The 16,410-nt window shown below is 41.6% G+C and overlaps 1 protein-coding gene across 1 annotated transcript in view; it reads left to right on the top strand.

Annotated features, from left to right (window-relative positions):
- Positions 1-12,960: 12,960 nt before the first annotated feature.
- SQRDL (sulfide quinone reductase-like (yeast)) overlaps positions 12,961-16,410 on the top strand; it is a 47,983-nt gene continuing 44,533 nt past the window's right edge. Inside the window, exon 1 of the mRNA XM_006882937.1 lies at positions 12,961-13,205. Within this exon, the coding sequence (XP_006882999.1) occupies positions 12,972-13,205 (234 nt within the window). The 5' untranslated portion in view covers positions 12,961-12,971. The remainder of the gene's footprint in view (positions 13,206-16,410) is intronic.

Genomic DNA, 16,410 nt, shown 5'->3' with positions numbered 1-16,410 from the left:
CAGGTCAGGATAGAGTAGAATCTATAGGAAGGGAGTAAGTGGAGAATAACTGGCAGAAATAAATTTCAAAACTTTAACATCCTCGAATCATTGATGTTCTCCTTTCATATTCATGCCTTTGGTGTTATGCTAAGGAAGTTTTTAATCTTATTCAGAGATGATGTAAACAGCCACTTAATTTTACTTCTAGCTCTTTTTGTGGTTTCTTTTCAACATTAAAATATTTAAATTAGACCTTGTAATGTTTGAAAAAACTTTCCCCTGAAATTTGGCACACCTTCTACATGCCCTACGTTATCAGCTGCTGACAGACTGCTGTTCCTCCTTTTGTGCCTAAAGCTAATAAGCTGGGAGTGTGGCCATGGTGGGACCAGTTCTGTCTCTCAGCACAGCTCCTAGATGCAGGGGACAGTCAATGAATACTGTGGAAATATTCTCAAGTAGCAACAGACTTCATGTTATTTTTTCATAAAGTTTCATAGATTTATGCATAGTAGTTTAGTTTGCATTTATTCGGCATAGAAAAGAACAATCTGTGGATACAGTTTTAGATTCAGCATCCTCCTGGTCTTTAGTTTTGAAAATATGGTCACTGTATATTTGAGACGAGTTCAGAGTTGGTTGGTATAAGCCTGAATTGTCATAATATCCTGTAAAAAACCCAGCACTTAAGCATGTTTCCCAGCCTTTCTGGATGGTGACATTTCCTTCTTTGTTGTTGTGGTTGTGGGTGCTGTTGAGTTGGTTCTGACTCGTAGGGACCTTCTGTACAACAAAATGAAATGCTGCCTGGCTGTGCATCCTCTTAATGCTATGCTTGAACTCATCGTTACTGACACTGCATCAACCCATCTCATGTTGCTAGACACAGCAGTGGTTTAAAGCAGACTTGACTTTGAGGAGATACTTCTTTCCCAGGCCCATTTTGAACCTCTTCCAACTGTAGTGGCTCACTGCTTCTCACTGTATCAAATAATGTTCCACTGCTATTCATACGAGTTTCACTGATCAATGTTTTGGACTCCCCCCCCCCCAATAGATCACTTGTACTTCTTCCTAGTCTATCTTATTCTGGAAGCTCTGCTGAATTGGATCTATGCTGGGTGACCCACTGGTATTTGAATTAGCAGTAACATAGCTTCCAACATCACAGCAATACACCAGCTGCCACAGAATGCCAAACTTACAGTTGAGTAGTGGTTTCTTTCTTTATCAAAGTAAGTCACAGGAAGACTTTGTTGATGGAAAAGATAGCTCAAGTCCCCATGGGGTGGGTGGTATCGTTAACAAAGGAAAGGAAGACCAGGTACTACAATCTTCTGGAGTAATTATTGCATTTTTTAAAAATCATTCTGTAATTACTTGCAAAAATTTGGTCCAGTCACCCACATAATTACAACATTTTACAGAAATGTGTAATTAAATTGCATTTTACATTCCACCTGACAGTTCAGTGGATATGTAAAGAGAAGGAGCTGAACAAAAACTTGTTACACATGTAAAATCTTCCATCTGACTGAACAGTTGGTGCATGCATTTTAATGCAGGACTTAAAAAGTACCTCTGGAAGGAGGAGCAGTCAGTTGCCTTCTGATACAGGTGATGAGTATGCTGCATACATTATTTGTACATACTTAGATTAAGGCTACATCCTGGTAAGAACTATAGCATTTATGGGACAATGTTTGGCATTTCCTTGGAACTCAAACATCATTGCTAATCCAGAGAAAGCAAATTTCTTTCCTGATGACTTTCCAAATGTTGACCTGCCATTTCCCTTTCACAGTTTAAAGAAAAGGATAAAGGATTTAATCCCAGGAGTATTGCCCATATCATTGGGAAAGGAATTGGGAAAAAGTTCCCTTTTTTTTTTTTTATCCTTTGTTGATTGAGGGTGGGACCAATCTCCTTCAGCCTCTCTCCCCCCCAGTTGTAAAATGGATATGATCGTGCCCATCTGCCTCTCATAGTGCTTGGCAGTCAGGAGACTGAGGGGACAGGGGTGGGGTTTGTGATGGGGATTACAGTAGGGATTGTGATTTGCTTTCAGGTTGTCCAGAGCAGGTATGCTTTGTGAGTGGGGACTTGGTAAAACTCCAAGAGGAGTATGTGGAGAGGCTTCTTAGTCCCGTGAGTTCCTCAAGGGTGGGGTAAGCAGGGTGATCGAGGGGACTGCTGTAGGCACCAAGGGCAGATTTCACCAGAAAAAAAGTTGGAGCTTCAAAGTCTCTCCCTTACACAGGCCTCTCTGAGTGCAGGGAATCTCAGAGTGTTCCAGAAGAGAACACAAATTGCCTCAAAGAGATCTCAGAAGAAAAGGTTCTGAATCATCAAGGCAATTTTTGTGATTTCTTTTCTCATTCTAAATCAATATTAAATTTGCTATCTCATTTTATATTTGCAATTTTTTTAAAGCAGACTGGCAGCACAATTCCATACCCACCAGGCCAGCAGAGCTCTCTCTAAATCTCTAGCTCCTCCTAATGTTTCTATTGTTGCTGCAAAGGATATTCAGAAGTATGCAGAAAGAGCTCATCCTAGCTGTTGTCCTGTTCCTAACTGGTTGTGTGACCTTACGTCTCTGAGCCTCAGCTTTCATTTTGGTGAAATTGTATCAATATGGCAAGTATGAGAGTGAATTAATAAGACTTCTGCAGATATGATGAATGAGTGATTATAAGATTGTATGTTGTATCTATCTTAATTTTCTTAAAATATGTTGTTGTTGTTGGTAAGTGCCGTCGAGTCGCAGGCGACTCATAGTGACCCTGTGAAGGAGAGTCCTCAATGCTTGGGTGTCTTTCATCCTCTCTCCAGTTCTTAAAATATCCTCAAATCTTAACATTTCAATGTTTATAGAGCAAATCCAATGTCTGCTCTGATGTAATTTTGTTTTGGTCATAATTTTTTAATAAATCTAAGCATTTTACCTTTTTATTGTGGAAAATTCCAGCACATAGCAAAAAAAATAGAATATCACAGGAAATGCCTCTATATATCCATCAGAAGCCTTTAAATTATTATAAACTCATGGTCAATATTATTTCAAGTATACCTTCACACAGTTCCACTTCTTAAAATACTTTGAAGCAAAATCCAAATAATTTAAATCTCAGCAAATATCTCTAAAAGATACAGATTCCTAAAAAATTGCATCAATATCATTATTGTATCTCACCTAGTCTCCTCATCTCACCCCCCCATTTGTTCAGCAGGCAAAAATTTAATACCATCTGTTCCCTAACATCCCACCCTATGGGACTCATTAAAGCTACTTAATTCAGCATGAAAATCAAGGTTAGCTTGAAGGCATTTGTCCTGAATTGCTTGCTGGTCTCACTACTGTGAAACTCAAGCAAGGAGTCAGTTTGATCTTAGAAACGTTCTTTAACCTTATTCCTTTAATTTTCTTGTCTGTAAAATGGAGATATTGGCACTTCCATTTTAGAGTTGTTTGGGGTGGTCTTTGTTGTTGTCCTTAGGTGACCTCAAGTCAACTACAACTCAAAGCAACACTATGTACTGTGGATCTGAACCTTGTCCTGTCCTGTGCCATCCACATATCTTTGATATACTTGAGAGCATTATTGCAGTCAGTTATTGTGTCATTCTATCTTGTTGAGAATCTTCCTTTCATTCACATACACCTTTCCAAGTGTGAGATCTTTTCCCAAAGACTAGCCCTTCCTAACAACATGCCCAAAATATGTGAGACGAAGTTTCACAATCCTTGCCTCTAAGGAACATTCTGATTGCACTTTCTCCAACACCTATTTGTTTGTTCTTTTGACAATCCACGGGGTATCCAGTATTCTTCTCCAACACCACAAGTCAAAGGCAAAGATTTTTCTTTTTTTCACCCTTATTATGGCTCAACTTTCAGATGCATAGTGAATAATTGAAAGGACCATGACTCAGATCAGGTGCACCTTAGTCTTTAAACTGATCATGTTGCTCCTTAACACCTGACATAGAAGTTTAAGGAAAGAACATATGACCAAGACGCAATGGTGAGGGGGCTCCGGTGGCCTAGTGGCAAGAAGCTGCATTTTTGTTGTTATTAAGTGCTGTCAAGTTGTAGGTGACTCATAGCAACCCTATGAACGAAAGACCCAAACACTTGTATAACATTCCTCATTTCTGCAAGTTCATAGAGTTTCCGGAGGCAAGCTGTTTTTTAAGTGGATGCCACTCCTGCTTCCAAGCTTGTTTTAATCGGGGAGCTCCACTAAACACTGTCCACCATGGGTAACCATTATCACATTTGTCACATCAGTGTCACAGTGTTCAGTATCACTCACAACAACCACAAGTTACTTCTGTATAGCAAATGGACAGACCAGTGCTACACAGCTTAGAAGAATGTTTGACCCAAAGCAATTAAAACCAGGCCTGAGTGCCACAGATTAAAATCACCCACATTTGGCTTGGTAGCATCACTTTCTGTCCATTAAGCCAACAGAGCTCTCTTTATGCATTGCAATCCTGAAAGCACAGGGATCGAATCCACCAGATTCTCTGGAGAAGGAGGGGCAATCTCCTCCTGTGCCAGTCAGATCTGATTCTACGGTACACAACAAAAACCAACCAAACAAAAAAACCCAAACCAACCAACCAACTCTCCCCTCCACGCCCCAAAAGAAAGAGGCAATGGTGATGGAGGAATTTCAAGCGGCCCTGAAGGAATTGGCAAAAAGCAAGGCCCCAGGAATTGACATATTTCAGCAAACAGATGCTGCCCTGGAGGTGCTCATTAGTTTATGCCAAGAAACCAGGAGGAAAACTACATGACCAACTGACTGGAAGCAATCTGTATTTATTCTCATTCCAGAAAAAGGTGACTCAACAGAGTGTGGAAATCATTAAACAATATCACTAATATCACGTGCAAGCAAGATTCTGCTGAAGATTATCATTACCCAAAACTGACTGGAACAGTACATCTACAAAGAACTTCCAGATGTGCAATCTGGGTTTAGAAGAGGCCATGCACTTGGGACATCATATCCACTGTTAGAAGTATAGTGACTGAAAACAGAGAGTGCCAGAGAAATATCTATCTGTGTTTTATTGACTATGCAAAAGCATTTTACTGTATCACTGTACAAATTGTGGCTAACCTTGATAAGAATGGGTATCACAGAACACTTGGAGCAGGAAGTAGTAGTCAGAGCAGGGAAACACTACATGGCTCAGGATGAGGAAAGGTGTGTGTCAAGAATGCATCCTATCTCCATACATTTTTAATCTATGTGCAGAACATTCAGGAGGCTGGACTTTATGAAGAGTAATGTGGCAACAGGATTGGAGGAAGATTCATCAATAACCTGCATTATTCAGATGACACAACCTTGCTTGATGAAACTTAGAAGGACATGAGGTGTATGCTACAGAAGTTCAAGGACAGTAGTCTTCAATATGGATTGAAGCTCAACATCAAGAAAACAAAGATTCTCACTACTGGGCCAATTGATAGTTTCATGATAGACTGAGAAGAGATTGAGATTGTTAGCAGTTTCTGCTTCCTTGGTTCTACAGCCAACACTCTGGGCATCAGCAGCCAGGAAATCAAAAGAGGAATTGTGCTGGGAAAGTCTGCTGTTAGAGACATCTCCAAAGTACTGAAGAGCAATGGTGTCAGTCTAGAGACTAAGGTGTGCCTGATCCAGGCCATAGTCTTTGCAATTACTTGCTATGCATCAGAAAGCTGGACAATGACTAAGGATAATATACAAAGAATCAATGCCTTTAAGTTGTTGGGCTGAGAAGAGTGTTGAATATACTGTGGACTGCCAGGAGAACAAATAAGTCATTTCTAGAGAAGGTGAAACCAAGCTACTCCCTGGGGCAAGGGATTTTTTTAGACTGTAAGTATTATTTATTTAAATAAATAAAATTTTTATTTTATACTGGTTTACTTACAAAGTTTGTATACATTGTTTTTCACATCAAATCTTTCTAATTTCCTTTACTTACACCCTCCCTCCCTGGAGGCAAGGATTTTGAAGTTCCATCTCACATACCTTATGCATATTGCCAGGAGGGACTAATCCTTGGAGATGGACATCATGCTTGGAATGGTGGACACACAGTGCAGTAGAGGAAGACCCAAAATGAGAATGGCTGGCGCAGTGACAGAAGAAATATAACTAGGTCTGTTGGAGAGGATGAGATTGGCTCAGAATAGGGCAGGCTTCAGAGCTGTTGTACACAGGGTCGCTATTAATCACAGGTGACTCTATGGCACATAACAACACTACCTTGGAGAGGTACATGACAACGTGTTTCCCCAGTGCAGCACATCTTTTGATTTCTTGACTGGTGTTTCCAAATGTGTTGATTGTGGATGCAAACAAGATGAAATTGTTGACATCTTCAGTCTTTTTTCTATCACGATGTTGACTGTTGGTCCAGTCATGATCATTTTTGTCTTCTTGACGTTAAGATGTTGTAGGCCATAGTCTTCTGCAGTAAGTTACAGACAAAGTGCAACTATAAACTCTAGCTGTTTTTATGATAGCTTCTTCCCACAGTCTTCCAATTAAATCTTGTTCTCTGGAAATAATTGAGAAGTAAACATGACTAACGATAACCTTAGGACTAATTTGATTAAGCAGGCCTATAAAGCCCTGGAGTTCCTGGTCAGCAAATGGTTAACTCTGATTACTACTAAGCAAAAGGCCATAAGTTCAAGATTTAATCCTGAAAAATTGGCCACTGTTCTTTACACACATGGGTTGGAATCAACTCTATAGCAACTGGTTTAATTGTAGTGCTGACTCATAGAACTTAAATGGGAGATTTGGGTGGAGGAAAAGGAGTGCTTCCAGTAAGTATCAACACTTAAGTGCTTGGATGGAGTACACCTGCCTTGGAGATTGGAGTCCTTAGGGATCCAGACCATCAGAACACACATTTAGATTCAGCTTGGCCTTGGAAGCTGGTGGCAGATTGCTGGTGGGAAGAAAGAGGTGGGTGTTGAGCAGCTGGGGAGTGTTGTTTCTTTTCTTCTTTGGCTTGGAAGTAATTTACAAAAATGATCTGTTAAAGGTTGACTCTGTGGTTAGGGAGGCCGAAGCAAAGAGGGCCCAGCTTGTAGGCTTGGGACAAAACAATTGTGAGCAATGACTGAAAGTTTCCTTCAGAGCTAAATTGCAGAAAGGTTGACAATAAACCTTGCTGGCTTGGTGGATCTCTGAGAATGTTCTGCATAATCTTACTTAGCGGTCAGCTCTTTATGAATTCAGCCAGGTGTCACAGCTGCTTACACCCAGATAGTGGTGTGTTAAGTGACGAGGAATTAAGAGAACTTTTGACATAGGTGCTTTGCACTGCTTGCGCAGTGAAGGGTAGATGTGGGAAGGTGCAGTGTCCCAAGAGCTGTCTAGACCTGGGCTCAGAGCCAGAAGCCAGCGATTAAGTAGGAGATGTTCAGGTGGCTCTAATATCTTTCAGACAATCAGTAGGATTTTAATTCTCCAGTGAGATTGTAGATATGAGAGAATTTATTGTGATCTTTTGAAGGAGGTAGTCAATTACTCAAGGATTACAATTGATATGAAATAAAACATATCTCCTGTGCGATTTGCTAAATGAAAGTTCATTTTTAAATTCTGAAAGTGTGTTTGACCTTGTACAAATGTAGAGAGAAAGTAGCTACATTCTTCTGTATCATTGGCAAACTTAAAAAAACAAACCTATTGCCGTCTAGTCAATTCTAACTTCTAGAAACCTTGTAGGACAGAGCAGAACTACCCCATAGAGTTTTCAAGGCTGTAATTTTGACAGAAGTAGCAGGCATATCTTTTCCCTGCAGAGCAGCTGGTGAGTTCAAATCACTGACCTTTCTAAAGTTAGCAGCTATGTCATCAGAGCCCTTGCATCCTGGGTAGTTCTTATTTCTTAACCACAGAGCATATACATTTAAGATCTTCTAAGGAGATTAAACAGTCATATTAGACTTAATCCTTTTTAGCTATTTTGTTGACAGAGTTTTCTGTTCTTTTTCTCTAACTGCAGGGTCAAATTTGTCATCCCCCTCCACTTCTTTTGTGCTTTTTATTGTTAAGATTGTGTGGTGATTGCTCCCTTCAATAATTTTTTGGTTGTTAATGTAGACTTTATGTGAGGAATCCTTATTCGTTTCAAAGTAGAATATTAAAAATAATGATATGGATTGTTTCCTCACTTTCTTCATGAATAGCATTAGATTACTGATGTACAAGATGATGCCATCTTATCAGAATGAGAGAACTGTCAAGATCTTCAGGTGGTAAGAAGCCAGGCATTTGAAAACTTGGAATTTATTTTAACATATTTTTTGGTTTTAAATTTATATTTATAGCCCACCAATGAAATCAAAGGTCTGACTTGGTGACTTAATTAATGAAGTTGAGAACACAGATTCAGAGGATTTTATAATTTATAAATACTAAGTCCTGAAATAGATTACATTGGATTGGTGAAGTAAAACAGAAACCAGCCCTCGTGGCTAAGTGAGAAAGATATTTGTATAAACACTTCATCTTTCAGAAGAACCATGGATGTTAACGACTGTTATATGCCATCGAATCACCTGCTTAGCAACCCTATGCACAACAGTTCTGAAGCCTACCCTGACCTGAGCCAGTCTCACTGACTCAGACACACTACCCCCATTGCTCCAGTTACTGTATCAATCCATCTCATCCAGGGTCTTTCTCTCCTATGCTGTCTCTCTACCCTTATGTGCATGATGTTCTTCTCCAAGGATGGTCCCTCCTGGCCACATGCCCAAAGTATGTGAGATAAAATTTCAAAATCCTAGCCTCCAAGGAGAAACTTGGTTTCACCCACTCCAAGATAGACTTATTTGTTCTCTTGGTGTTCCATGGCATGCTCAATACTCTTCTCCAACCCCACAACTCAAAGGCATCAACTCTTTTTTTGTCATCTTTACTCATTGCCCAGCTATCTGATGCATAGCAAGTAATTACGAAGGCCATGGCCTGGATCAGGTGCACCTTAGTCTCTAGACTGCCATCGTTGCTTCTCTGTACTCTGGTGAGGTCCTTGGCAGCAGCATTTCCCAGTGCAATTAGTTTTTTCCTGATTTCCTGACTGCTGGTGCCAGAGTGTTGATTGTGGCGTTGAGCAAGCTGTAACTGTTAACAACCTCAATCTCTTCTCCATTGATCATGGTGCTACTAATTTGTTCAGTGGTGAGAATCTTTGTCTTCTTGATGTTGAGCTTCAATTTATATTGAAGACTCCAGTTCTTGACCTTTTGAAGCCAGCACTTCAGGTACTCCTCACTTTCAGCAAGTAAGGTTGTGTCATCTGCATAACGTTGACAAGTTGATTGTTGATGAGTTTTCCTCTAATCCTGATGCTGCATTGCTCCTCATAAATCTCAGCCTTCCCAATGATCTTTTCTGCATGTAGATTAAAAAAGTATGGAGAGAGGATGCATTTCTGACAAACTCCTTTCCTGATTTTGAACCAGATAGTGTTTCCTTGCTCTGTTCTGAGGACTGCTTTCTGGTCTTGGAAGTGATCTGTGTGGTCAAGTAACTTCAGAGGGGGGAACCAGAAACTTATCTGGGCCACCTCCTAACTAGAACCACTTCCTTGGTAGGTCACTTCCTTCAACACTTTCCATGGTTAATGGGGCTAAGATGTAGGTCTCTGGGCCATGAGAAAAAAGTTTCCATCTTCGAAGAAGTGACAGTTTTGCTGTAATTCTATCGTCGTGAAGGTACCCAGAAAGAAAGACAAAATTGTTGTTGTTTTTGTGTACCATTGAGTTGAAACTGACCCATAGCTGACCCTCCAGCAGTTTTTCAGATGCAGTTAATCACATGGGAGGAGATTGCCCATCTTTCCCCCTCAGAGTAGCTGGTGGCCTCGAACCATGTGACCTTGGGATTGCTACACAACTTCTTGCCACTAGGCCACCAGAGCTCCCTAGAAAGACAATATAACACTGTGTATTCACCATAGCACTTCTTCAGATAGTAATGTCCAGCTTGCTACTTATTTCCACTCCTCTATCTCACCCAAAATAAAATGAGGTAATTAAAAAAATGAAAATGTGGGGGCCATTAAAAAAACTGGAGAAAAACAAAGTTGAGAAATATAAAGAAACCTTACCAAAGCCATTATTAACATTTGATAAATTTCCTTTCTCTCTCTTTCTCTCATTCAGCCAAGTTGGAACCAACTCATAGCTAACCTTCCAGCTGTTGTTATTTTTGTTATGTGCTGTCGAGTCATCTGCAACTCATAGCAACCCTATGCACAGTAGCCCTGAACCCTGCCCTATCCAGAGCCAGTCTCACTGTCTCCAATACACCCTCCATAATCCCAGTTACTGTGTCAATCCATCTCATCCAGGATTGTGTTTGTAGTATTTTCTCCCTTTTAAAAAATATTACAGGTTATCTTCTTAGACTAGATTCTCAGAAATGGAAATGTAGGGCCAAAGGATGATAAATGCTACTTTCTTAAGGTCTATACTAATTTTAACCTGGCATCTATAATATTTATAGGAGTTAATTCACTTATTTTGAGCCTCCCAAGCTCTTCCCACAGCTCTGGGCTGTATCTCAGATCTGAAGTATTGGGGACATTGTCAGGGGTGCCAAAAGTATAGGATGAAGTAAAGTTTGGTTTGCTTCTTTTTCCCTCTTCTGATTCCATTTCCCTTACCTCCAGGAGCTGCCTCTAGGGTTTCCAGGACTTCACAGGAGCAGACAGCTGTATTTCTCCTCCAAATCCCCTTCCCTTTCCTTCTTGCTTTCAGAACCCCTTTTTACCTTTCTCTAAATCCCTTGTGAACCTACTCTCTTCTCTAGTAAGAAAGAAAATTATATAATTAGATTATTTCCATTAAGAAGCCAGTGACCTTAGCAGCTAAAAGCATTATTCCCCAGCTGGGTATTTGCATTTTAATAGAGTTCCTGGAGTAGTATTTGACCCAAAGCACTGGACATAATGGCAGGATTTGGGACACGATAATGTCCAGAGGGAGATATTTTGAGTCTGGGCCTTTCCAATTAAACCAAGTAGATGATGCCCTATATAAAAGGCTTAGTTTGTGGACAGGATGACAAATACCCCAGTCTTGGAGAACTTTAGTTTCCTGCTGTCAAAGTCCAAGCTGTTCAAGTCACCCACTTAGTGCTGTCTAGTCAGAACCAATTTAGAGCTCACTCTGCAGCAGGTTTTTCGAAGTTGTAAACGGTGTGAGAGGAGGTTGCTAAATTTTCTCCTGAGGAGCAGCTGGTGGATTTGAACCACTTGCCTTCAGGTTGGCAGCATAACTCCTTACCCACTAGGCTACCAGAACCCTCTAGCTGTTGCTTAGGAAAAGAAACATCTTTCCCCTTAAAGAGTATCTCTGAAAGAGAAAGAGAGAGAGAGAGCTATCGAGGGGAGGTTGTTTATGGAATTGATCAGAGGCATACAACTCAATAAGCAAGGAAAACACAGGCGTATTTGTGCTTGTTTACTAATCTGTACTGAACGTGAAACTGTTCACTATGGATTAGTAAATAATTATGAGTTAATCCATGCTCACCTTGCTTACTGGGTACTCACTTAGGCCCTGTTAGGGATTATGAATTTAAAAAGAGGCTTTGATTCTGTAGGAAGGTACTGTGTGGTGGTGAGAGAGACAGAGGCCAGTCATAGCTAGAAGCAGAAGCTTTGATGTGGGGAAAAGAAAATGTGAAATTGTTCAGCACAGGTTAGTAAATACACACAAGCAAGCCTGTGTTTACCTTGTCTATTGAGTAATCTGACACTGGATTGGATATAATAAAAGACCAGTCATCAGTGTCTGCAGATTTTGTAAGTAAAATATAACCTGATGGTACTGGATGGGGCTCCTTTTGTGTTTTTTTCCCCTTTTTCTTTTTCAGTCATCTAGTTAAAATTACTAAAAGTGTGGAGGAGGGCCTTTGCTTGAATCTGCTTCTGAGGACTTGCCTGAAATGCATCCTCCTGCTGCATAACCAGGAGGGTTTCTTCCTGGGCTACTTCCATTTCAACACATTCTCTGGTGCCCTCCGTGAGATATTAGAAAAGTTTCACTATAGTAAACTCATAAATCAATTTTTGAGAGATTGAAACTCAAAAGATGAAATGAGGAATATGCCTGCGAGGAGAGTGGCTGGCTGTTGGACCCAACATAATACCCTGAATTTTATGGGTGGACATGGGGGATGGACACAAATTATGGGAAGACCTAAAAGGGTGAGGTTTAAGCCAACACCCTAAACAAACAGACAAACAGGAAAGAAATAAACCAAGCCCAACCACTAAACCTGTTGCCACTGAGTTGATTCGCAGGTGTTACAGAGTAGACCTGCTCTTGCTTTCTTGGCTGTAATCCTTACAGAAGCAGATCCTAGGCTTTTTTCTATGGTGCCACTGGGTGGTTTGATTGGCAAGCCTTTATGTTTATGTTGAGTACAAGCTATTTGTGCCACTCCTGGGCACACAACCACATCCTAACCACCTCCTCCCACCCCAAATCCATTCTGGCTGAGCCTGACTTACAGTGACCCTGTAGGACAGTGTAATTAGTCTCATCCAGTTTCCAAGGTCATCATCTCTACCAAAGCAGACTACTACATCTTTCTCCCATGCAGGAGCTGGTGGGTTGGAAGAGTTGATTTTTCATTGGCAGCTGAGCACTTCAACAATTGGGCTGCTAGGACCCCTTCCTTCCTAACAGCAGCCTAGATAGTATAAAAGAAGGTGAAACGGGAGAAAGGGAAAAATCTAGCCAATTGTTACCTAACAATGGAACTCTTAGGAGACCTTGGAGACCAAGGAGAAACTGGTCTTCAGAGATGATTGGGAGCAGCTGCTGGAGCTGGGCAGAAGTCAGCCTCCCCTCCTTTCGGAAAGAAAGGGGGCACAGCTGTGTCCCCCTTAACACTAACAACCTTATCTGTTTCCTTCTAGCCTGACCCACCCTAAAGATGGCCCCGCTGGTCCCCTTGGTGTCTGGTCCCCGCACCCGGCTTTTTGCCTGCCTTCTTAGGCTGGGCACCCCACCAGCTGGCTCACTTCAGCTGCACATAGGAGCTCAGTGTCCAGAGAAGAGCTACTATGAGGTGCTGGTGCTGGGAGGGGGCAGTGGTGGCATCACCATGGCTGCCCGGATGAAGAGGAAAGTAGGTGCAGAGAACGTGGCCATTGTTGAGCCCAGCGAGGTAAGTTATCTCTCTCTCTTTCTCTCTCTCTCTGTCTCTCTGTGTGTTGGGGAGAGTAGGAAAGTGGAGGTGGACCTTCATGTTAGTGGTCCTCCTTCTGGGTGTAGGGAGCGGTACCTCCAAAAAGATTGGGAGGAAAGGGAGAAGAGAAAACAGATTTGATTCTTGTGTTTCCTTCCCACTTGTAACGTCATGAAGGGTTCAGAAGAAAATCTATAGTCATTGCATGTCCTTGTATTTGTTACTGCCTGGAGAAGTGTTGCTGGGGGTGTCGGGGGTGGGGTGGCAAGGAACTCTCTGGAATCTTGTCAGTGGGTATGAGAGTTTCAAGTACAAACCACAGGGGTGAGGGAAGGTGGAGAATTTATGAAGTAGAAAAAGGTAGTGTGCAGACACTATAAGGAAATGCAAAATTGGGAAGCGTTTATAATGCACAGTTTCATGAACAGCATTTTAAGATTGCCCCAAAGCTTCAGAAAAACAGCCATGACTGAGGCAGCTTGCCTCTGTCCCAAGGATCCGGACATGAACCAGCTGGGAGGTGCGTTGTTAGGAGGGAAAAGCAAAACGGATCCAGGCCCTGTCTATGTGGGGGTGAGGCAGGAAGGACACATCCTTTCCAAGCTGCCTCCCAGAGTTGAAGGAGACAGCTCTGGGTTTTGTCTTAATTATGGATTGAGAATGTACTCTGAGAGGAGGACACTCTCCATCACTTTCCTTTTAAGTTGTGAATCCAGTTCCTTGGTAACTTTTTTAAAATATTGCTTTATTTACAAAGTTTGCATATACTGTTTTCCACACTGGATCTTTTCCATTTTCTTCACTCAACCCCTCCCTCCACCCATCAAATTTTTAAAAAGAAAAATCTGTGATTTGTATTAGGTGGATGGATGTTTCCTCTGGTATATTGTGTACTGTAGTCACTACCCTCTTTCCCTCCCCTCCCCTCGATCCCTTTTAAATATTACATTTAATTCAACGTAGAAGTTGACTGGGTGGAGCTTATTTTGCCGCCTAATAGTAAACAGAAGGTTTTTGCAAAGATTGATGAGTGTAACTTCTTTTTTAAAAAAATATAAATGTTAATAATATATTAGGGTTTTAAAAATTATTATACTAGTTTATTTATAAAATTTGAATACATTGTTTTTCAGACCAGATTCTTTCCGTTTCCCTCACCCCACACCCATCAAATTGTACAACCCCTTGATTAGTTTCTCCCGCCCCCCCAGCACATCCTTATCCCTCTTCTCCTCCCTGCCCGTCTGGGATCCTCATACTCATTCTACAATAATGGTTTTATACAATATTTGTCTTTGTGAGACTGAGTTCTTTAAATCAGCATAGTGCTCTCCAGTCCCTTCCAAGTTAGGTAATAATTTACGAAATCATTGCTCCTGTGTGCTTCATGGTATTCCATTATATGAATGTACCATAATTTCTTAATCCATTTGATTGGTTGGGCATCTGGGCTGTTTACATGTTTTTGTGTTGGTGAATAATGCTGCTGTGAACATTGGTGTACAAGTCTCCCTCCATTTGAGCCTTAGTTCTCATTTTCTTGGAGTATATTCTAAGCAGTGGAATATCTGGGTCCTATGGAGTTTCTATGTTCAGCTTTTTGAGGAAGCGTCAAACTGCTTCCAGAGTGGTTGTACCATTTTACAATCCCACCAACAATGTATGAGAGTTCCTTTCTCATTACATCCTCTCCAACGTTTATTACTTGCTGTCCTGATAAACTTTGCCACTGCTATTGAAGAGAGATGGTATCTCATTGTGGTTTTGATTTGCACCTCTTATTGCCAGTAATTTTGAACATTTCTTCATGTGTCTGTTGGCCATTCAAATACCTTCTTCTGCGAAAAGTCTTTCCATGTCTTTTGCCCATTTTGTAATTGGGTTATCAATCTTTTTCTTGTGGAGTGGGTCAGTCTTTTTAAAAAATTAAAAATGGACACAGGCCAGTTGAGTGAGCAGGAGACAGGTAAGGACTCACTGGGAGTGAGCAGGGACCCTGGGGAACTCAGGACATGGGCTCCAGAGTACAGCTCCTCTTGCTAGCAAGAACCCAGGCAACATAACTGGGACAGGTTGTTACATTGTGGTAAACAGTGGCCCGGTAGTGGTCAAAACCACCCACTACTGGGCAGTCTACCAGGTGAATGGAAGGAGTTCTTTTACCTCCCAGACTTCCTCAATCAAGGTTCTGAATTCTGAAAATAGCAGAACATTCAAAGAGCTTTATATGAAACACTTGCCTGCATTTTTCTGTCTGAAAGACAGCAGGCACTCCCCTTCCCCTAGACTCCCTACCTACCTTCTCCACAAAGGAGTTTTGCCAAAATTAAGAAGAGGCTTCAGATTGGTGAGGGCAGGGAGTGAGCTCAGAGCCTCCAGAGTCTGTTATAGTAGAGCTAGAGTCCCAGGGTAGGCTGCTTGCAGAGGTCCTGAAAGCATGCCCAGACCCTGGATTTCCTCTCCCTATAGCTGCAGGGCGACTGCATTTTTCCCGCCCCTAACGAAGTTACACCTCCCTTACTCCTTCCTGGTGGCTTCCTTCTACTGTTTCCAGATGACCTCTAGCTAAGAAAGGTCAACTTTGGTTTGCTCTGTCTTCCCAGCTAAATGCATTTTCTTTTTTCTCAGTGAGACATCTCTTCCTGAGGAGCCTGGCTGTTCTGGAGGGACTGGACTAAATTTGAAAGGTCATAATGATGTTTGCCCTGCCTCCTGAGGAAGGGGGCTCAGAGAATTTCCAGTGGAAGAGGGCAAAGGGCTCAGACTTTACTGCTTTCCCTCAAGTGCTGGCTTAGCGATTGCTAGAGCTGAAACTTGTTCAATGTATAGAAAATGTGAGCTTGTGTTTTAATTCCATTTCCTGTTGAGATGGTCTTCCAGTAAATGGTCATAACTGGCGACTTCCCCTTTCCTTTTGAATCACATTCATCTCTGGCTGTGCAGTCTTTCCTCATGTGCCCTCACTCCTCTGTGGATTTTGAGCAGTTCTGTCCCGCTGCTTTGAAGCATTTTGGCAATACTGAGGGTTCCCCAGTACACATAATGGGTGAATTGGAATTCTCAAAGGCTGAAGTTTAACTAACCTGCCCTTTGCTATGTTGTTGTTATGTGCCCTTGAGTCCTTTCTGACTCATAGCGACCCTATGCACAACAGCCCTAAACCCTGCTCTATCCTGCGCCAACC

Source organism: Elephantulus edwardii, unplaced genomic scaffold (genome assembly GCF_000299155.1).
Source record: "Elephantulus edwardii isolate Elephantulus edwardi_28Jun2011 unplaced genomic scaffold, EleEdw1.0 scaffold00026, whole genome shotgun sequence".
Taxonomy (NCBI): Eukaryota; Metazoa; Chordata; class Mammalia; order Macroscelidea; family Macroscelididae; genus Elephantulus; species Elephantulus edwardii.
The sequence above is the reverse complement of the archived record's forward strand: the minus strand, read 5'-3'. Positions and strand labels throughout refer to the sequence as shown.